Source organism: Chiroxiphia lanceolata, chromosome 5 (assembly GCF_009829145.1).
Source record: "Chiroxiphia lanceolata isolate bChiLan1 chromosome 5, bChiLan1.pri, whole genome shotgun sequence".
Taxonomy (NCBI): Eukaryota; Metazoa; Chordata; class Aves; order Passeriformes; family Pipridae; genus Chiroxiphia; species Chiroxiphia lanceolata.
Window position 1 is genome coordinate 7,729,751 of NC_045641.1, and position 22,525 is coordinate 7,752,275.

At 43.2% G+C, this 22,525-nt stretch overlaps 1 protein-coding gene across 1 annotated transcript in view; it reads left to right on the forward strand.

Moving 5' to 3' along the window:
* The first annotated feature begins 223 nt into the window (after nucleotides 1-223).
* KIAA1324L (KIAA1324 like) overlaps nucleotides 224-22,525 on the forward strand; it is a 102,775-nt gene continuing 80,473 nt past the window's right edge. Inside the window, exon 1 of the mRNA XM_032688898.1 lies at nucleotides 224-556. Coding sequence (XP_032544789.1) covers nucleotides 425-556 — 132 coding nt within the window. The 5' untranslated portion in view covers nucleotides 224-424. The remainder of the gene's footprint in view (nucleotides 557-22,525) is intronic.

A 22,525-nucleotide genomic window follows, 5' to 3' on the forward strand; every position in this document is an offset into this window, starting at 1 on the left:
GGGCCTAGGCTCCCAGTGGTGCCTGCGGGGTTTCGCCCCCACCTCAGAGCTTTTGGGGCTGGGGAGATGCAGCCGGAGGATGCTTCGCGCTCCCTTCGCCACGCCGGGGCTGGACCAGCCTCGGCAGCGTGCGCCTGCGCTGCCGGCCTTCCTCGCTCTCCTCCTCCTTCTCCCCCCGCTGCCGGCCCCTCCTCCCGGCTCTGGCGGTGCCGGCTGCCGGGGCGGGCGGGCGGCGGGGCCGCTCTGTCCGTGCAGCGCCGGGGTTATGCCCGGCTGCAGGGGGGGCGCAGGGCCAGGGGCAGCCCGCGGCCGGGGCTCCGACGTGTCCGGCAGGAGCAGGGCGCGGTGATTCCCACCACCACCACCCCCCGCCCCCGGGAAGGGGTGCGCGGGCTCTCCGCGGCGGGGGAGGAGGAGGAGGAGGATGCTGCTGCTGCTGAGGATGCTGAGGATGCGGAGGGCCGGAGCGGAGCGGGGTAACGCGGCCAGCGCCTGGGTGTGCTGCTGGCTGCTGGGCTGGCAGGCGGCCGCCCTGCAGCTGCCGCCCTGCCAAGAGGTGAGATTTTCCTCCTCCTCTTGGGGCTTTCCCCAGTCGTAAGGGCGGGGGGGGGGGGAGTGTGTGGGGGGGTTTGTACCGGTTGGGGAAGAGGGTGGCACACCAGGAAGGGGGTGTTGCTGGTTGTTGCTGGCCCCCCCCAGGTTGTTCGTGGGACGATAGAGGGATCAGACCTACGGGGAAGGACCCTCCACTGCCGTGCAGGCGGGGGCTCTGTGGGGCGGCCGAGCCCCCACTCATCACGCTAGAGCGTCCCCCTTGGCCGTCGGTCGCAACCCCCTCGCGGTTGTCGCCGTTCCCTCTGGTGCATGGAAATATCAGAAGCCCCTCTCCAAATCAGGGGGACGCAGCCGGCCTCGCTGTTTTTCTAAATAACATGTTATATCAGCGCAGAGGGGGAGAGTAAGGGACGGATGGTGTGTGAAGCTGTCCTGCCCCCCTCCCCGTGTCAGCCCGGGGTGTCCTGGGCTGAGCCGTGTGTGTGACATGGGGAGAGAAACTTTCTGCCTCTCTCCTGCTGTCAGAGCCCGAACCAGGATGGACTCGACATGTTCAGAGCAGGGGCGCTCCTCACGGCTGTGCGGGATGCGGGGTCTGAGGCGGACGGACTGGGATGCGCAGCCCCGCGTGTCTCTGGAGAATCCACGGCGGAGGGGACCAGGGCTTCATGAAGCTCTGTTCCAGGTTTTCCATCCTCATTCCTCCACCCAGGGAAATCCTCTCTGCTGTTCTTAAAGAGCAAGTGGGTCTTTCCTGTGTTTTAAAAGGGGTAGGGGTGAGTGCTGGGTACCACCTTACCGAACAGGTCTGTGTGGCCGGGGCACTGCTCTAGCAAGCAGAAACCTGTAAGTGGGTTAACAGCAATCAGTCCTCTTCCTCCTACCCATTCTGAGGATGCTCCGGGAACAGAGCTTCCCCATCTCATACTGCAGTTGCATCGTTTAGCAAGAACTACTTTGTATATTCTCAGAGTGGATTGGGGGTGGGTGACTGCAGCCAGGGGGGAGCACTCGGCTGGTGAGGGGTCCTGATCCATGCTTGGAGGCCATTGCAGTATGGGATATCCTTGCCTGAGGGTGTAGAAGCCCGCGTCTCCTATCTATGGCGAAAGAGGGCATCCCTGACCTGGGGAATGGTCCCTCTTTACCTGTGGAATCTACTTTTTTGTCTTACAGGTAACAGAGCTCAGTGCTAGCCTAGCGTGGGAAATCTTGCAGTAGGGGGACATGTGGGATAATCAAACCAATGTCTGCTTTGGGCATGTTTCTCCTAGATGTTGGTCATCCTCAGAGAGGGGGATTTATGCTGCCACTTGCTTTAAATTACCTTTCTCCCTTTTTAGCTAGTGAAGGGAAACAGATCTCATCCTGAAGTCTTTGCTTCAAAAAATGAGCCTCTGCAGATGGTTAAAGGTGACAGAGAGCTGAATCCACATAGAGGTACCAAAAGCAGAGAGATGGCATTTTGAGCATCACATACTGGGGTTTAGATGTGTAAATTCTCTCGTGAGCCCCACTCCTGTATCCCTTTGGATCTGGACCTGAGTGCTTTTGCTTTTCTTTCAGAGAGATGGACAATGTTGTTTTACTTCATTTGAATACTCTTTGAGACAGAGACAGCCCTCACTCACATGGTTAAAAAGCCGGGCATTAGTTGTGCTGGTGTGTGTGCAGCCATGCAACTGTATGTCCAAGGAAACGTAATTACAAACATGTCCGGATGGAGAGAGAGGAAAAAGAGAAGAGCTTGCAAAGAAAGAGGATAGCAGATCAACTGATTACTGAAGGGAAGAACAGAAGTTAATACTTCACATAAAATAGGGCTATTATGTGTTAGTCTCCAAACTTTGCCATTTGTCCTAGTTCAGCCCAATTTGAGTGACCTGGGTGTATTGTCATTAAAATCACCGGAGCTCTCAAGGTGATTGACTCTGGTCTGGGCAGACTCAGGCAGGAATGAAGTTGTGCAATAAGAAAGCACAGCCTGTCAGAGGGTATTGCAGTCCTTTAAAGACTTAGTAGATGCCTTGTTGTTTTATACCCAAAAGGTTTGAGAAACACAAGGCTTAATGCACTAGCAGGTAGTTGATTTTCAATCTGTAGGGCATCTTTCCTTTATCGGCACATTCCCCCTCTTTTCTTGACAGCTTGTTTTTCTGTTTCCTCACTGTTATGAGAAATACAGATATCTGCCAGTCTGGGAGATTTCAGCACTGGTACAGCATTTGGAGCACTGGGATCTCTGGCTATCCCTGAGGCTCCGTGGTGCTCCGATTACATAGACAGTAAAAATAATAATGTGTGGCAATGTCACTTTCCAGAAACCTTTTTGTCATTGACTTTGTTCATCAGGGACTGTAGTAGTTCAGCACACTGGATTTAGGAAAGGTGTGTTTGTGCTGCAAACCAAATGTACAAGCAGCTGGAATGAATGTTCCCAAGAGTTTTTGGAGTAAATTGATACAGGCATAAGCTTCTGGTGTAACAGTGCTCAGTCCAGGATGTCATGACCATTCACATCGTGAGCTCTCCCTGAGCTCTCCAGGGCCAGCAGCTAATCTGAAGATGAGCCATGTGAATCTCCAAGAGGTGGAGGTGGGTTCAGCTTGGATGACCAGGGTACCTCTGAGTGCAGACCCTGGGGAGACCCACTGCTGTACCCTGTGCCTCTGGTGAGTTGGTAACTCAAATTAGGACAGTGGTAGAAAAATAACTGCTTGGTGAATTCTTTTTGCTATGACAATGATGATTGGGGTACCCATGCAAAGGTTTCATGTGTTGCATAAATTTTTATGACTTTGAGTGGAATTGATGACACCCATGTTTTTTACTGCTATTGAATACACATTTGGCTGCTATGTTGGAAACAATCAGATATTCATGCCTGTCTCCCTGCTGCTGCAGGAACAATCTTTGTTGCATCTTATGTTCCCGTGTTTGGTGCTTTTTCTGAACTTTCCCAGTTGAATGAGTCTTCTTCAGCTTTCCCCCAGAGATTCACCCAAATCAGAGCAGATTTTGCTTATAGGACATTTTAGCTGATACTCAGCCTAAACGAGTCTTTTCTTCATTTCCTCTTTCCTTTCCCTGTGTTGTTTTTGGAATCATAAAAAACTAAAAAAAACCACCCCAACCCAACCCCCCCTCCAAAAGCCCCCCCAAAAAATCAACCAAAAAACCAAAACCACTTAGTGACCCTTCTCTTACCTCCCATTCAGCCAAATCGCTTGCAAAGAGAGATATGGAGTATCCAAGCTGCTGGCAGAGATGTTTTCTTTCACATCCCTGTTTGACTCTCAATTACTATGCAGATTGAGAGCAAATACGTGACTTTGATATTGATAATAAATATGATTCTGATACATTGCATGGTTTACCTGATGTTTCAGTAGACAGGTAAATGAAAGTGTAATGCTAAATGCTTTATTTAAGGGAAAGTATTTTTGTACTAGTCTGCTAGAATACTTCTGGAAAAGACAAAAATTATATAAAAAATTTTCTTGTAAAATGAAACAGTCTTTTAGAAAATCGTTTGCAAGGCAAAGGCAAGGAAGTCTTAATAAGGAAGGGGAAGCATGAACTTGAAATTAGGTCAAGCATGGTGGATTAGGTGTGTTGAAATAGTGCCAGTTTTCGTAATGAGAAAAGGTTAAAAAATGGGGTGTGTCTAAATTAGCTGTGAAGTATTTTAAGTATATTAGTACATTAAATCAAGATAGTAGGTACTGAGCTAAGCAGCCTGGGAAGCAAGGTGAAGTTCTGTCTTTCCATGGATAGAGGGGAGATACATGTCAGTCTTGGAAGTGTGTTAAGTAAGCCAGCAAGCCTGTCTCCAAATATACATGGCAGGGACGTCTGCTGGAAGGAATCTGAGCGTCTGAAACACTCTTATGTCATAAGTGAACTGTACCTGCTTGGGAAAAGGTTTGGGGTCATTGCAGATGGCTCTGCAGAAGCAGCCCATGTGCTGATGGTGAAAAAAATTTGAATGGGTGACTAAAAAGAAAGAAAAGAATCAAACATGTCAGAGTGGTTTTGTGCGTTATCGTTAGTACTCAGGAACCGTGAACATTTATTTGTTCCATGGCTGGTTAATGAGCGTACAGTGATCACAGCAAAGGGTGGGGCTGTCTAGGTAAGCAGGGAACAGCTTGATGGAGGAAAAGAAAGCAGAATATGCATTAATGCATAGGGTACAGAAAAATAATGAGATGCAAATCTTTAGGATGAGATAGAAATAAAAAGGTTTTTTGTGCACATGAAAGGCTAAATGTTATTTCTGTTAAAAGGTAATATTTTTTATTTTTATGTAATTGTAAACAACTTCTTGTGACTTCTTGATCTCTGAGGTTCATTTAATCTCTGCTGGCCTTAAAATCTCTGAAGAGATTAGCTCATTGTTAAACATCTAGGAAGAAATTCTCCTAAACTGGCTGCCTTGCTGAACCTTATTGGTACCCTTGTCCCTTTCTGTGAAGTATCTGCACTGGCTATTTTGGCAAAAAAACAGGTACTATCTATACCAGCTGCTGGGGTGATTTAGTATTGTATTCCTTGATTTCTAACCACCTTGAAAGAGCTTAGACTCTTAATCTATGAACAGCTCATAGTCAGTAGAAAAGGCTGTGGAAAGATTCTCAGATAGTCCATATTATTTTTGTCACCTCTTGCTACACAGATTTGTGTCTTTGTGGGGAAAAGAGAAATGTACAACTTCCATTTTCCATGGTGATGGAGGGTCATAAAGATGAGGAAAGAGGAGCAAAAACCGTGCTGTAAAACTACTGACAATAAAGTTGATGGAGAGTAAACATGTGCACAAAATATGAGGAGACAGATGCTGAAACACAGGTACCAGAGGAGAAAGAATCCCCACCGAAGCACTTAGGCAGACCAAGGTGGGGGGTGGAGGAGAAGCACAGGAGAAACTGGTGAGATGTCAGAAATTTAAACCTGAGAAGGAAGACAGATGCTGGCATAAAAATTGGATAGTGAGCCGTGGCTGTAATGATTCAAGAATAAGAAAATTTGTAGTGGTGGAACTGCTGTAACAGGCCATAAACTCAAAAGAGAAGTAGCCATTAAACCAACACAAAATTGCATTTCTCCCACCATCAGACATCACTTGATCATTCAGGATGAGATTTATCATCTATAAAGAAGCCCATGTTTTTATTTTCTTTTATTTTCAGCCCTTTTTTTCTCCATAGTGTGAGATAGCTCGGGTTGAGTGAGGATGGGAGCCCTGCTGGGATTCCTGACCCATCCATGCATGGTGGAGTGAGGACCATCAGTGAGCCAGGCACCAGGATGGGTTAATGCAGTGATATGGGCTGTCAGCTGCCTCCTCCAGGCCACATTTCCCACTGGGTTTTGGTTGGGAAAGCTTTAGCAGTACTGTGCACTGCTTTATGCTTTATGGTAGATGATGGCCTGGGTCAGAAGTGCTGGAATCACATGAAGGGAACCTTTGCTGCAAGCCTGACTCTGTGTTCACTGAAGATGTTGGCTGGGCTCCCACTGCCTGCAAGGACCAGGGAGGCAGAGCCAGGGGTTCTCAGGCCTGCAGGGCTCAGTCTGTGGGCAACTGGCTTCTCCATGTCATATGTGGAGGTTGCTGTCAACGCCTGCTGAAGGATGTGGCAAGCACCAGCTATGTGGAAAAAAAAAATTAGAAAGTGAAGAACAGATAAGGGTTGGTAAAAAGAAAGGTAGCCTTGAATGCCTCATACTTGAGATAGGAAAGAAATAGTGTTTGGGAACAGGTCCCTCGTGTCTCCCAGAGGTTGCCAAGGCTTTTCTAGGGGCTGCTTCTGTGAAGGTCCCTTGCTGTTCTCCAGCATGGCTGTTTCTTCCCTAAGTCTCACACCTACTTAGGAAAGAGTGTCCCTCCACCACCCCTTGGTAATATTTTAGTGCTTATCCTGGACTTGAAAATATGTTCAGATTTTGACTGCTGGTAGTGAAAACGTTTTGGTTTTCAGTCTTTTGAGAATGAAAACCTCTGGTTTTGAAGGAGAGAAATAGTTAACACCCACCTTTTTTTTTTTTTTTTGAAAACTATATTTTAAAACAAACAAGCAAACAAACCCCTTTCAATTAGAAAACATTAGCCACATCTAATAATGACCTTCTTTCACAAACATTGTGATAGTCTCTTTGATAAATAGTGCCAGACAGTAATCACTGTGCACTTGGAACACAGGCTCAGAGCTGATTTAAGATGATCTAGGACGACATGTGCAGCTGAGCTGCTGGGTCCTCTGTGTTGGTGCTGCCGATCCTGTCACTGTGCTGAGTCAGAGCAAATGCTGATTCGGCTGAAAATTCACCTGCCAAAAAAAAAAAAAGAAAGAAAAAGGAAGATAAAAGAAGAAAAAAGTAAAGAAAAAAGAAAAGAGAGAGTGTTTAGCTGGGTGAGTGGCAGAGATGACTCAGTGTTTAGTCTCTGGGGGGATAGAAGTGGTACAGGAGGCTTTGGGACCCACTCAAAGGCAGAAGTCTGGTCTCCACTTATTTTATTTCTAGACCATAAAATTGTGGTCAGGTAGAGCTAGCCTGGATTCACACTGAAATAAAGGCAAGGGGATTGTATTTCCTGATGTAGGAACAAGAAAATGAGAGATATGTGTTAAAGGTGTGAAGGAACTGGATTGTTGGTCTCTGTTGTGCTCTGGCTTCAGAGACACAAGTGCTGTCTCTTTGCTGGCTGTAAGATATGTTTTCAATAAAAGGAATAATAATTCCAGATGACGGGCTATTCCCAGCTAGAAAATTTCTTTGACAGTCAATTTTTACTGCCAGAAAGAGAGGAAAAATTACTCATCTCATTTTCCCTTGCTGATATGGGATTAACCTCTCTTCCCTGTTAGTGTTTCATGGTCAAGAACATAACAGAGATAGTTTATGGTGATACATGAAGACTATTGGAAAGTACCTACAAAAAGTGAGAGGAACTATATAATTTGGTGGTGACAATCCTGGGTAGCTCAATTTTCATTTAGTTAGATTTTGTTCCATGTTAGGGGTGCAAATATTTTCCAATGATAATCCACAGGGAAGTGGCTCAGGGTGTTTGGGGTTGGTTAAAAGGATATGCCCATCCTGCCTAGAAGCAGAGCATCAGGAGAAGATATTCCTGTAAACAACGTGAGACAGTCCATGAGTGTGGACAGATCCCTGACCCTCTTCTAGTTACCAGGGTAGACCCAGTCAGAAGAGCTATTTTCTGTATGATAATTACCAATGTGGGTTACTAGTGCTAATCTTATAATCCAATTTGATGAAGAAAACCTGCTTTGGGGAAAGGCTGAACTTTCCCTCTGAGGTTGGAACTGACTTGATCATGCTTAGAGGTGTTTTTGGTGTAATGAATATGGTCAGAAAATTGAATTGCATTAGATAACCAAGCTAGAAGGAGAAGTGATGGGGAGTGCAAAACCTGAAGATGCTGTTAACATAGTTGCTGCTGGCTTGATAAAATACAGTATACATTTAATAGCAGAGAAATCAGAGTCTAAATTGATCTTACTGTCACAGTAAACTGAAACACACGGGAATGGTGACTTTTAGCAGCAAACTGAAGGGTAAAGGTGGTGTAGACCTCAGCTGTTGATGCTTAAAGTGTTAATTGCCCACAGCGTTTCTTGTGGTGTGTGGAATCCTTCTGGTTTTGTATTTACTCTCTGAAGTTTCTCAAAGGAAGATCTTCACACAGGCTGGTTGTGTTTTATACACACATGGGGTGGTGCCGTGTCTTTTGAGAGATGTACGTCAGGAATGGATGACTGCTGATTTTTCCCAGGCTTTTATATCCATGGCTCCCTCCTGCTGGCAGGTCAACAGTGCTGATCAAATGCTGCTTGTTTCTGGTAAGCTGCTTTTTGTCTCCAGCTCTGAGTTTCCTTAAAGCAAATGAAGAAAAGGAAGATTTCCCAAGACAGTTCTTTTCTTCTTTCTTTTGTTTGGTCTTATTTAATCCAATTTTTAAAAAATTCAGACTTTTCTTGCAAGGAAAGAATGAGGGCCTCTAACCAACCTTCTTTAAGTAGGATTCATGCTTGCATGGAGGGACTATGAGCTGATGTTCATCTCAGGGATGCTGGGGGAAGGCTGCACGGTGGAACTGGAGTGGAGAAATGATTCAGCTCATCATGCTGCACCTTTCTTCACCTGCAGACCTGCTGTGAACAGGTTGTCTCTCCTTGTGATGAATGTCAGGTGTCCTGATTAGTAGGGAAACGGCTGTCTCCCCTAGAGCTGCTCAAGTAACAGCTGAACCCAGGCCAACACTCTCCTCTTCCAGAAGACCAGATAGAGTAACTGCCAATTAAAGCCTGGCTTTAATGCTGAATGTAGGAAACACCAGGACTCTGAATTTTCCTGGTTTTTAGCTGGAAGCCCGCTGTTCTTTATGTTAACACCTTCACAGAGAGAGGCAGTGGATCCTGAGGCATTGTTCAAGCCTGCACCAAAGCAACATGTCCTATTAGTGTCAAGACATCATTTTTTGGATGCACAGACCAGGTTTCACAAATAGTTCAACACTAAACCCTGCACTGCTGCTGAAATAGCTGTGATCAATGATCACATTCCCATTCACTCCAGCTAAGAGGAGGCATAATGTAAAAACCAATCAATTCCTGTATCTTTTAGTTTTGCAGTATTTTTAACAGCACTAAGAACCAACCCTACTTAAATGTTTTGCTGGCTTCACTGAGAAGTCATCGTTTTTTAGTTCCAGGTTTTAAATAACAAAAAAAAAGCAAAAAAAAAAGCAGCTGGTTTGCAGCGTTTGCCATTGAGATACTGACCTGCTAATCTCTTGCACTGCTTTGTTAAACAAGGGAAGAGATTTCCTTAAAGCCTTATCATGTGATTATGGAGGAATCACAGCCTCGATTGTAAAAGGTGGGGGAAAAGAAAAGGTAAGCTGGATCCTCACTATTGCAGAGAAGAGTGGAAAATGTGAACTTCGAAAATCTGTAAAGTTAAATGAAGTGGAGCTAAGTTGCACAGTGTTTTAAGGTCCTGTGGCACTTAAATAGGTCGTATGAATTTGATGGGATGGAAGCAATGATGCCTGACTCAAGGTTTTGGGAGGCTTTATGTGGCCGTTACTGAAAGTACAATTTGATTAACAAACTTTTCCATTATTTAAATTTGGCATTTACACTGTAGATAGTGTGATGGGAAGACCTGGAACTGCCTCATTGGGCACCACACATGCTAAAAATAAAAGTAAATTATTGGGGTGATATCCTACTCTTACAGGCAGTCTCCAGCCTGCTAAACAGGACAGACCTAAAGAACTCTGGTCCTTGAGCTGTCCAGATCACTCCCATGTTTGTCAGTGTGCTCCCTGGCATGAATTTGGCCATGGAAGCTGACACAGTATGGGACACTGAAGTAGAAGCTCTGGACAAATCCACTATATTCCTGTAGTAAGGAAGTAAAGTGGAGTGAAGGCAGTTTTGTCATGGCATGACTGTAACTGGGTACAGTTACTTGAACATCAACCGTGTGAGAAGGGCACATAGCACCCTCATGCTTCAGGACAGCAGAAAATCAGTGTGAAAAGAAACCTTGCTCCAGTGATCCATGCACAGTCCAAGCATGGGATCCTGATGGTGTGGATGTAGCTGAGCCCAGAGCAGAACCAGCATTTCCTGCCATGAAGAGGACTTACTTCACTTTTAACTGTATAACTTTAAATGTCAATCTGTAAAGACTAATTTTTATCATCTGAAGGGGTGGTGTGATTTTTCTGCCAAATGTGCCCGTTTTCTTCCACTGACTACAGGGGGATGCTGGCTTTTGCCAGGTCGATGCTCAACGTTTGGTAATTTAAAGTAAAATAAGGACCCCTCAGTGGAATCAATCTCCACTGTAACTGAGTTACATTGGCTGTTACACAACCTACAAGGTCACTTTGCAGCACTCTGTAAGCTGCAGGGGTGAGGGTGCTTTGATAAGGCTGGGACATCTCAGCAGTGCAGGTAGCTCTCTGCAATGACCTAATTACGCTGGAGAAGGGACCTAAATCTTTGCCTAGAATCTGCTGAATTAAAAGGGAAATGCAGCAGGAGCACAGTCTTGGTCCATAGTTCTGGTGAGCTGTTTGTGAATAAAGAGTTTAATTGTTTTGTCTTGTAGCAGCTTCCTACCAAAGGCGCCTTATTACACAGCAGAGTCCCTTCCTATCCAGGGAATAAATAAAATCAAGCTCATGCCAGGGTAAATTTCTGTCTATTATACGTGCAGGAGATATATATATGTCTATACACACACACTCTCTCATGTATAAGCTTGCCTATAATGATCAGCTCGTCATGTATTGCAGCTGTTTGTCAAATGGGATAGACCTTGCATTTGGATTTAATTTCCCATGGCAAAAAGGCAGGTGCACAATTCCTGTTGGCTTCCAGTGTACATGGTTACAGGCTGACTGCATTGCCCAGGCAGGTAAACCAGCTATGAATGGATTTCTTTCTTCATGTCCTAAACCGGATCATACGTGGTGGGTGCAGTCGATAGCAAGGGACAGCCGAGGGACTGTACCTGAGCAAAACTCTGATCTGACCCTTCTCCTGCCTTTCCCCCAGTCCATGGGCTGATGAGTCACTGCTGATTGATTTGACTGATTCAGGATAATTTGCAATAACAAATTACCCTGCCCCTGGTAGAGGGATTAATGGGGCTACAGACAAAGCTCTGCCTAGTGCTGTCACCCCCCAGCTCATACCTTGCCTAGGCTTTATTTGATGCAAGAGGGAAGCTTGTAGCTCCAGGCACTATCTGGCTGCTAGAAATGCTAAAAAATTTGGATCTGTAGCTGCCTAAGAAGCTGCCTTAACCCCATGGGTAAATCTGGACTTCAGAAGAATTGTGCACTGAGCAGGGCTTTGCTAGACCCTGCTGCTGGAGATCATTTTAACTGGAGTTAGCATGAATACAGAAAAGAGTCCAGAAGCTGAATACAGCTCACGGCCAAGTTAAATCTAAGATGTATTTTCTCCATCATTTACTTAGATCAGGCTGCCTTGGGCTGCTAGTTTCTCCTTGCTTTTATTTATTAGTTATTCTTGTGGTGAAAATGGACTCTGTGGGCTTGGAGACAGCCCAGGAGGGCAATATTGGATGAGGCTTCCTCATAAGTATATAGGGTTACATATTTTTCTTGTCAGGCTGTGATTTAAGATATTGGTTTGTTCAATGAACAGGGTTATTTCAGACACATAAGACAATTAAGTACTCACAAAGGGCATGGTCCTATCTCGGGACAAGTGGTTGCAAGACAGGCAGAAGTTCCAGAGCTAAACCTCCCAAACATGATTTCCCTCTGGTGTTACAGGTGTCATCAGTCTCTTTTTAGTCTTTTTTCTTTTCTTTCAAAATGATATATTCATAAAACCATGTAACACTTCCAGTGTTGAATATCAATGAAGATTCAGCTAAAAATTGTAAAGAAAAGGTCTTATTTGCTATGAATTGCTTTTTTTTTTTTTTTCCTGTTTGAAAATATTCAGCCATCTGGTCAGCAAACAAATAAAATACTGCATAATATTGGCAGAAAAGCATCCACTGAAAAACAACGAATGGGAGAAGGAAGCAGTTTATAGTCTTTCTGGTGGGTTTTGGTTTCACAATTTCTTTTTACTACAGAGGAGAATCCTGAGTAAAATTCATATTTGTAAAATGCAGAACCTGGCAATAATCTTTATATAAGTAAATACAGCTTTGGCAAAGCCTAAAGTCAATAAAATTATTTTTATTTATTAGTTTCAGAGAAAGAAGCACACCTTCATTTTCAGAATCTGTACTTTGTAATATTATATGTAAGTGTTATACATTAGTGTAATATAATATAATAAGTAATATTATCTATAAATGTAACAAAGTCCTGGCTATAAACTCGTTTTCTGTCAATGTGACCATTTTGGTTCAAATTCTGCGAGTTCAAGTTCTAGTGCAAATCACTTGTATTGACTAACCCTTGTAGCTCTTCTCTCTCTTTTTTTTGGAGGCTACATGTATTGGTGGAGGAGACTTTGTATCGGGGTACCAGTCCCTTCCACACTGAAAGTTTATTTCAGTGTTTCTCTGGCTGTACCTAAAACTCAGCCTCTGAGGAAGTCAAAGTCTGAAGGGGAAAAGCTGAGCTCAGAATTGAGCCAAACTCATCTGTCTCTATGGAGTGAGTGAGGAACACACTGGAAGGACACAGACCTTGGTCACTAGTGACGAGGAAATGAGGGATGGGTTTTTCACATCCTGCCCTATGCAAACCAAATAGATAGTGGGTGGTTTTTTTTTTCATAAAGTAACATCTCTCAAGAGGAAGGGAAATGTGGAGCAAATGCATTTGATAGGAAATTGTAGAGGAGGTGACAGGGCAGAAAAATGATACAAGATCAGATGAGTGAGCATCACTGAGACTTCTCTCTAATAACAGCGTTTCTTTTCTAATATTTTTCTGCTGTCTGGTGTGAAAAATTCTTACACCTAATGGAAACTGATAACCAACAGCAGAGGGGCAGGAGCAGAAGCTTTGTAAAATGCTTGTGCATGTGCCTGCTTTTAAGCACATGAATAATTCCTCTGAAGTTTGAAAATGAATGCCTTATTTAAGATGAAGTTGATTCTTAAATACCATGGTGGATTAAGGTCGGGAATTCTGTGTATTGAAGAGCCAATACTCTGACGTAACCGATATATATTATTGAATTTAAATCTTTTGCTTCCAGTAAGTTGAAGATTTCCTTTAGGTGCAATGTTGAAAAAATGTATTGACCTGTGTTCTTCAGGAATATTTAAATGTTAAGTCAGTCTGGTGCTCATTTCATGCTGTCTTTAGTGGGTTTTCATGGAAATAGTTCTTTTATTCTGATGATATCCTTCTATATGCTTTTTAAAATGGAATTGGCGTAGCAGATTGGACAGGATGCTGCTGTAGGGCTCTGCTATTAGAGGGGAAATGCAATGAAATGGGCCACGTTGATTCCTCAGATGATTAAATCTGGCCATAGTTCAGGTCTTCACAGGATTAAAGTTGTCAACCTCTAAAATTTTATTACCTTTATATTCCTCTACATGAAGCTGCTGGGAGCACTGTGAGGGTGAGGCAGACAGTTTGGCAATAGTTAGTGAACTGAATCCTTGAAGATGTATTTTCCCCATGGATACTGTAATTGCAGAAGTTAAACCCGGTTCAGAGCAGTGGCTCAGTGAGGAAGTGGTTGTACAGAGGGAGATGCACAAGCTCTTGGATGCACTTGCACATGCCCAAAAATATTAATTTTGAGCTAAATTGTTCACTCAGATTGGAGGAGCCTTGTAGATAAATATGCTATAATATTGAAGGTTAAGATTTGCTTCATTTGGCTCATTTTTCTCAAGTACAAAGATATATTTTCCTCACTGAAGTTATCAACTCAGGTCCTCATCTGAGGTAAATTATTTTACCCCACTCAGCTGTTTTATGTCTGATGTAGTTCTAGTTTTTTGATTCTACACATCTCAGGAGTACCCAAAGTGAGGCTTTTCCCATGTCCTTTATTTTGAGAATATAAAAAAGGACCCAAATTTATCATCTTGTCTTGTATCTGATAAAGAAAGGACATAAGGCATGAAAAGAAGTGAGTTTATTTGGCTTTATTTGGTGCTTAAGGAACTGCTTAAATTTGGCACAATGTTGCTGCTGGGGTTCAGAAGGAGGACAAGGAGCAGAAATAAAAAGGAAAAGGTTGTCTTGGGAGATGGAAAATTGAGTGCCCAAGGGAAACCTGGGGAAATCTTGTACGTCTGTTGAGTGGAAGCTGCCTGGGTCTGCTCACTCACCTTGAAGCAATTGGCTCATCTGCTTGCTGTCCATCTCAAGTCTGGGACCTCCTGAGCACAGAATCATAGAATGATTTGGTTTGGAAGGGATCTTAAAGATTATCCAGTTTCCCCCTGCCAGGAGCAGGGACACCTTTCACTGAACCAGGTTGCTCAGGGCCCCATTTAACCTGACCTTGATGGCCTTGAATCCTTCACAAACTAAAGTTAAACAATTTTTACAGTGGCTTAATTAAAGCCACTTGGGATGCTGTGGGTACCTTAGGTAATTGCCTTCTTGGGATTTGCTTCTAGACTGTTAGTTATACTCTGAACTCCTTCTGTGCAGCTTTTCTTCTGAAAGTCAAGTCAACACTCAGCAACATCCATATTTAAAAAAAAAAAAAAAAAAAGAAGCTTCTCTTTTCATTTACGAGTCTTAAACCTCGAATAGCTGGGAATAAAACATCAAGGTTGAAAAGGAGGAGGAATGAATAAAATCCAGCATATTAAAAATTATAATTAGAACTGTGATCAACTTTGATACTGTCAGGCCTTCTCGACTGTAATAACTGAGTAGCTCTGAATAAAAAGCCTCACCATATTGGCAGTGAAACATGAATCTTGCTCTAGAAGAACATTTTGGCTTATTGCACAGTGCCGGGATGTGTGAATTAGAGTATGCTGTGCTGAGATGCAGCGTGTGGGTGGCTTATCTAGTGTCCATATGCACCCAGTGTTTGCGCAAGGCGCGCGGTATAGTTGATGTTTGTGAATAATAGGCACTAATATTTACTTTGCTGAAAAGAGAAGCTGGTTTGTGCGTGTGGAAGTGACCTTGTGCAAACAGTTCTCTGCCAATCTGTCTGGAGGCTGCTCTGTTAGCGTGGCAGAGGGCAGGCGAGGGGCACCCAGCCAGCTGGGCACGGTCCGTTGGGATGGCACCACGGCCCACAGGCTGTGTGGGAGCATCCGGTGTCTTGGACCACTTTGGGGAACACAGCTACTCAAAGCTTTCCCGGCCCTAGGGAACACACATGAGTCTCATCATGAGGGTGCTCTTGGAAGACCCTTCACTTGTCCCCACGGGTGTCGCGTGGAGTCAGTGTGTCATTGTTCCCTCTGCAAGGCACTTATTTGCTTTGTGCTCACACTGGTGAATACCAAGCAACAAAACATGAGGATTTAGAGTGTTTTCTCCATTATAGTTTTATAGGTAGGAATTTATGACAGTGTGGGAGGGAAAATACTATTAAAAAGTATGAGAAACTACACTTCATCTTACCTTTTTTTTTAATTGACATAAAGGAATGGATAGGGGATGGATTCCTAGTAGTTAGCGAAACAGCTACTTAAGCTATGCATAGGATGCTTAAACATTGATAGATAAAAAGCTGTAGCCCATTAATGCTACTTTGATGGGTCTTCATGAGATTGTGAATATTACCATTAAACCTGACATTTTTTTCTTAAGCCTAACATGTCTGTTAATGCTGGATCTTTCATTTTAGTTGACTTCAATAATTGGAGATTTAAGCCCTGAGAGCCTACTTCAGCAAGGCATTTAAGGGATTGGTCTTTTGGGGTTGAGGTAAAGATGTGCCAGGTGCTACTGTGACCCTCTTCTCCACTACAAACTTGTACATTCAGTGACCTGAAAACCTCTTTTCACAAACAAGAACAAGTGAAAAAATGTTATTTTCAAATACTTATATTGAGTATTAAAGTAAGGATTCCTCCTTTGGAAGAGAGAACCTCAGGAAAAGGGATTATCATTGAAAGGGCTGGAAACACTGGGATCTTGTACCTCCTGAAGAAGCTGATTCTTGCAGTGTGGAAACAAAGTGATATGAGGCAGTGGGGTCAATATTTGTAGAGTAGTGCAAAATCACAACAGATAGGTAAAGTATCACTGAAAAAGTTTAGCCAAGTAGCAAGTTGTGTGTGTTATTAAACTTAAAATATTATTATGTGTGCATTTAAATTTTTGCAATTAAAAAATCCAAAACAAAAACCCAACTCATTGTGGATAAATTTTGAACTGTAAGGTTTTCATGTCATGAATAGTACAGAACAGTTGCCATGTGTAATAAAAGTCATTCTCAGTTTGACAAACTACATTTATTTGTCTGTAAATATAAGAGGAAAAATTACAAAACCTAATGGAAATCTCGTTGCAGTTAATGGGAAAATATTCAATTTATGGAACGGGATTAAATATTACTGCTGAGTGACTAAAAGACTGGATGACTCAATAACATTAGGACAATGAAGATAAACATATGTATAAACGCTCTTTACCACCATGTTCTTTACTTCAGTTTTCTCTTTCACCTGACTGTTTTTTGCAGAAGATTTAGGAGCTCACTGAAAAATTATGATTTCCCAATCACCCTTGTCTAAAATATTTTTGAGAAGCAGTAGGGATTTGCAGGTGAATTTATTAGGTTTTGAAACTGAAGGGTTAAAAGCTCCACATGTAATATCATGTTAAACTTGCCCACTTCCTGGGCTCCATTGTAACTTGCTGGTGGGAACTGTGAAGCTTTATACAGAGTGGCTCTTCAGGATAGTTTCATGTTTCATTACCTTGGTCAGCAGTGTCATATCCCTCCTGCTCTCATAAGAAAGGGCCATGATGGCTGTGGTGAAGAAGGGAAATTTATGTCATAAAAGGAAAAACTGGGATTTTTGCTTTGGTTGTGGAGTTAACTCCAGTCTGGGTAAATGACACCGAAGAACTCCCTAAGAAGAAAGGCTGATCAATTGAGATGAAACCACAATGTTATAGTGTAATTAAGGGCTAATTGTGGGGTAGTTAAGGTGTGAAGCAAGCTTTCAAAGGAGCATTTGAAAGGGTCAACCACTTCTGCCTGTTTAGAATATAATGGTCAAGTTTTCTGTTAAATAACCCCCTAATCTGAATTCACATGTGCAACAGCATGTATTTTTTTTTTTAGAATCTGAGTTGTTGGGCTTCTCCCAGTGTGTGAAGTGGAATTCAGCACTGCCACCTTCAACCTGCATCTCACTCTATGCTGCTTGTCCTAGTCCACCTTCTGCATGTGCTTGTTGACCACACAAGAAGTCCCACCATGCAGATGACTGAAATTGGATGAGATGGACCCATCCCTCTTCTGCTGCCATTTGTCTGGCAACGATGGCGGGGGGCACAGTGTGAGTGTTAGGGAGCTGGGGAAGTCATGGTTTGGAGGTGTATAAAGGGTGTGATGTGTGGACACTGTGTGAGTGCTTTCAAGAACACACTTTGGCCCTTGGAGAGCTGAAACTGAACCTGGTGCGGTGTGAAGGGACATGTCCTCTGGTCTTGTCCTCTCACTGGGTGCAGGAGTTGCCATCCCATGTTGAAAGGTTCAGTATTTGCTTTCATGGTGCCAGGGACTTTCACCGACACACCCCTGGGAAGAAAATGGAGAAGTGAGAGGAATTTAGTCACAGTGAATTCATCTTCACAGAGATAAACTTTCAAGAGGGAAGGCTCTGAACTGTCTGTTGGACTCTTTTCATGTTTGTAGAGGCCTGTGAGGATGAAAGGCTGTGTAAGTGCTGGGTGTTACAGTTCACAGAAATGGCAGATGACATGTCACTACCCTACAGAAAGCCACTGACAAGTCTATTACCAGTGAGGTCTGCCTGTGGCTTATTGTATTCAACGTCTTTTTACAAAGGGTAAAGTGTTTTGAAGACTTTAAAGACTTTTGTGAGAAAACGATTGTACCCAAATTCTTTTCTCCACACCAAAGACAATGCCAGTGTCAAAGTAGCTGACCTACTCCAAAGCAGCTGTTATGTAAGGCCAGAAATGGTAAAATCTGGCCTTATAATCAAATACAGTGTGGTATTTAGACAGTAAAACCCTTTGAGAAAGGTCCTCTGGATCAGAAGGTGCAAGACCCTGGGTGGCTTAAGCACTATAACTGAACGAGTGTGTATCAGAAATACGTAGGGTTGGTACTGGGAATCCTGAAAGGCAAATTGACACATCCCAGGTTAGTGAAACATTAGATGTATTCCAGGAATTGGAAAGAACAATTGCTAAATATGTCAGTGGTGAAACACTGACAAGCAAGAAATGGATACATAACATACATCATGTCCTTGCAGGTGCAAGGGCTGTAGAGAAGGAGGAAGTGGGGATGGGTAGTGCAGCCCATTGCAGTACTTGAACATCTCCCTTGTCTTGGAGACTGGCTGGCTGGAGATTGGCTGGGCTGTTTTTTGCACCAAAATTATATAAATTTATATTATAAACTAAATTACTTTATATATTATATATTCTTCTAACTAGGCATGTCCTTATGTTTTCCTGTTCATGAAGTTTCTCTGTATTAATCCAACAAATGCTGCTGGATTACAAGGCACTGGTTATCGCAGAAAGGGTCGTGAGGCTTGCAAGCTGCAGCTGCACTGACTAGAAAGGGCACCTCCATCTCTCTGCCAGCCCCTTCCAGTCTGAGTTTAAAAACATGAGAGCTGTACTGGCTTACTGTCAGTGGTGCAGGGGAAGGAGGCATGAAATGAGCTGCTCATCCTGTGGGTGGGAGAGGGGAGGAAAGGGAGTGAGCTGGGCTGAGTAGCAGAAGTGGAGAGTATAACCCTGTTCATTCACCTCAGTGACATCCAAAACATAGTGTGTGACCACACTGTGCTTAGGAGCAGAAAGTCTTTGCCATTTTTGCAAAAGGCGGATCTATATAATTGCTGCTGATGAATATTCATTGAATTACATTCAAGATCAAGTTAAAAAAATCAATGAATTTTGGTGCTATTGAAGAAAAAACTTAAACGATTGTAGACTGTATGGGAAACCAGTTTTTGGTTGTCTGTGGTGCATACCCCAGTTTGCAATATTCCAATGCCTCACAGTAAACTGTACATATTCTCCTGCAGTCACTGTATAGCCTTATTTTACAGGTAAAAAATAATGGTGGCTGCAAGTTTATATGCACCAGTTGCAGCTCAGAGAGGATTGTTCCCATTTGGTTCTGGAAAATGGCCACTTGATCCCTCTGCATATTGATATTACCAAGCTCCTGGGCTGTGCTGGTGATATGTGTCACTCCAGGGCTCCTGATTGTGGCTGAGATCTCTGCCCATGTGAGAGTGGATCCACACTGGGCCTCTCTCCTGCTCCACCTGCAAAGCTGCATCTTCCCAGCACGTTGTCAAAACAAGGTTTGGAGTTTCCTCAGGACCATTTATTTGGTTTGATTATGGTGGATTTCTTAATGATGGAAAGAAATGACATCTTGAGTCCCATGGAGGTAGGAGGGGAAAGGGTTTTACAAAGGATTTGATGTTGGTCTAGTTTAGTTTCCATTGAAATAGGTGGAATTTCTGCTACTGATTGAAATGAGAGTGGACTTTGTTTTCTGAATGTCTTATCCATGTTTTTTTCATCTGTTCTCATGGTTTCCAAGATTGTGATGTGAAAGTCTGCACTGAGGCCTGGGTTGGAGCCATGAAACTGGGCTTGAGAGATGGGGTTCTCAGTGGTGATGTGACTGAGCGCTGAATCCTTCAATGTATTGGAGCTGCCTGCAGTCAAAACCCACATGTACACCAAGAGGTACAGGCAGTGAATGTCTATTTTTGGCTTGCAAGTCTAAGCCAAGTATCTTGGGGCAAGTTTGCAATTTTATGAGATGCTTGACTCCCGGTAAAATATTATGATGTTAGTTTTCATTTGGACAAAACCCTGAACTACTTCTATCAGTTTCTCTGGTCAACCTGTTCCAGTGTCTCACCACACTCAGTAAAGAATTTCTTCGTAATATCTAATCTAAACCTACCCTCTTTCAGTTTAAAGGCATTGCCCCCTTGTCCTGTCGTTATGTGCTTTTGTGAACAATTCCTCCCTTGTAGATCCCCTTTAGGTAGTAGAAGGTGCTATAAGGTCTCCTCAGAGCCTTCTCTTGGAATATCTATCATAAAACAGTCCTAATGTTCCCTGAGCTAGAAGATAGGTAGTAACTTTATACCTCTCACCTCCTCTTTAGGGGATTAATTAACTGTGCTTTTCAAGATATGTCGACAGTCTTGAGGTCTTTGTCTCTAATTATTATGATATGATTTATCTCAAATGTTTCACCTCTAGAATTGGACAACATTTTCTTGCCTTTGGGCAATTTTAGTGTCAAAGCTGTTATTTTCACTCAATGTTATGGCCTGATGTAATTTCTTCCTCTAATTCTTCAAAAGAGAAAAATTGACATCTCAGTTTCTCAGCCTCCTACGCAGGGTAGCACAGTGTTTGCCTTTTATTCCCAGAGTAACAGAGTTAGTTAGCAGTGGTAAAATCTGGTCGTGTTTTCTGTTGCTGGAGAAGTAATAAAATAAAATCATAGAGGAAATTGTTTTCTTGTCTGTTGTTATTTTGCCTTTAGGATTAAATGATGTGCTACTGAAACTGGCGACTTAATGATGGCTCATTCTCTCTCCATTATTGGATGTTGCCTTTTGAATCAATCTCTAGGTCTTTGAGCTAATTATTTTGAGGAGGTATGAGGATGCACCAATGTTTTCTCCCCTCCCCCATGCTGACATGGCCTGCGAGGAGGAAAAGGACTTACACAAAGTCAGATATAAATGCTAACCCTGTCAGAATAAATTAAGAGGGAGGTGGAATTACTGATAGAAGTGTTGGACTCCACAATCCAAAACAAGAATGAGCATTCAGATGAGAAGTGCTTTAGATACTTAGGTGAGTCTACAGTGAAGCAGGACCAATTCAGACCATTGGATGTCCAGGGGAAACCAAGCTCTCAATGCAGTCAAGAGAGTTGGGGTCTGCATCTGAATTTTTTTATTTAGGTGCATGGCTTAGGTTTTGCAGCTATTTGTCTTCCCTGACTGTATGGGGTGATGGATGGGGATGAAACCTGCTTTACTGCCTGGAAGTTAAGAAGCCTATAAATAATTGTGACTCCCTTCCAAGTTTTCCACATTGCATCACACAATGTGCTGCAGCCCTTAATCACTGGCATAGTGGGACACTGACAAGCCTGTGTGTGCACGTATGTTCATATCTTGTAATACCCATGTCTTGTGGAAAAGTGCTTTATCAGTCTGTGCTTTTAAGGTATTAGAGATGCAGAAATCTAAGTGGGTGGCCCAGTGGTACTCTCAAAGCCACATAACAGCTCAAGCTGGTGGCAGAAGGAAGGTAGGAGCTATAAGCTTTATTCCCAGTGTTTGCTCTAAACACCAATGAACATGACTTTCCTAATGCAAAGCCAAAGCCTAAAGTCTGTGTTGTGAAATATCCAGGAGAGTGAAACTTAGGATGTTTATAAGCCAGTTATCTTCAGCCCTCTCAGGCATTTAATGTAGAGTCACAGTCCTGACTCACTCTTCTATACCATTTTGAGTAATCAAGCTGGTGAAATGATGGTAATCACTGATTGCAATTATTTACAGCAGTTTCTCCTGTTCAGGGAAAACCATGCACCTAATATCCAGCTTAAGGTGACCACCAAAACTACTTACAGCATTCATTCTGTTGCCTAAAAGACCGAGGAGAAAAAAAGACTCCAGGCCAATTTAGAGTAGAGATAAGAAGAGCAGAGCTTTAATGAGCCCTTGGTCCACAGGAATACAAACCACCTGTGGTTTGCGTGTGCACTCGGACACAGGTTCTATGATTTTATAATGATGTCATCCAATCCCCCAACCACCCCCTGGTTCTGCCCTGTTCTGACCCCTGGCACACCCCCTCGGGAACTGAGTCTGGGGGACTTTGGGACCCCTCTTTCATCATCTTCATCCTCCTCGGAGCACATTGAGTCCTTGGAGGCCCTCCAAAGTTCTGGGTTTGAAGATCACTTTTGCCCATGTTTTCATCTTCTGGTGCAGATGTTAAGGTGCTTTCTGCAATTCCACCTTGAAAAGAAGACTGAACAGCTAATGGAATTTTGAGAGATTGACATGGGACGGGGTTTGGTATGTGCAACCGTTAAGCTACTGCCATTACTTTTACTGGAAAATACTGGTAAGAGATATAATGCAGTGAGACAGTAAAAGAATGCATGTTAATTATGCTGGTAGAGACCTCAGTGTGGAAATGACACCTGAGTTATGTGCTGCTGTAGTTACTTCTACTAGAAATACTGGTACATTAAAACCTGCATCC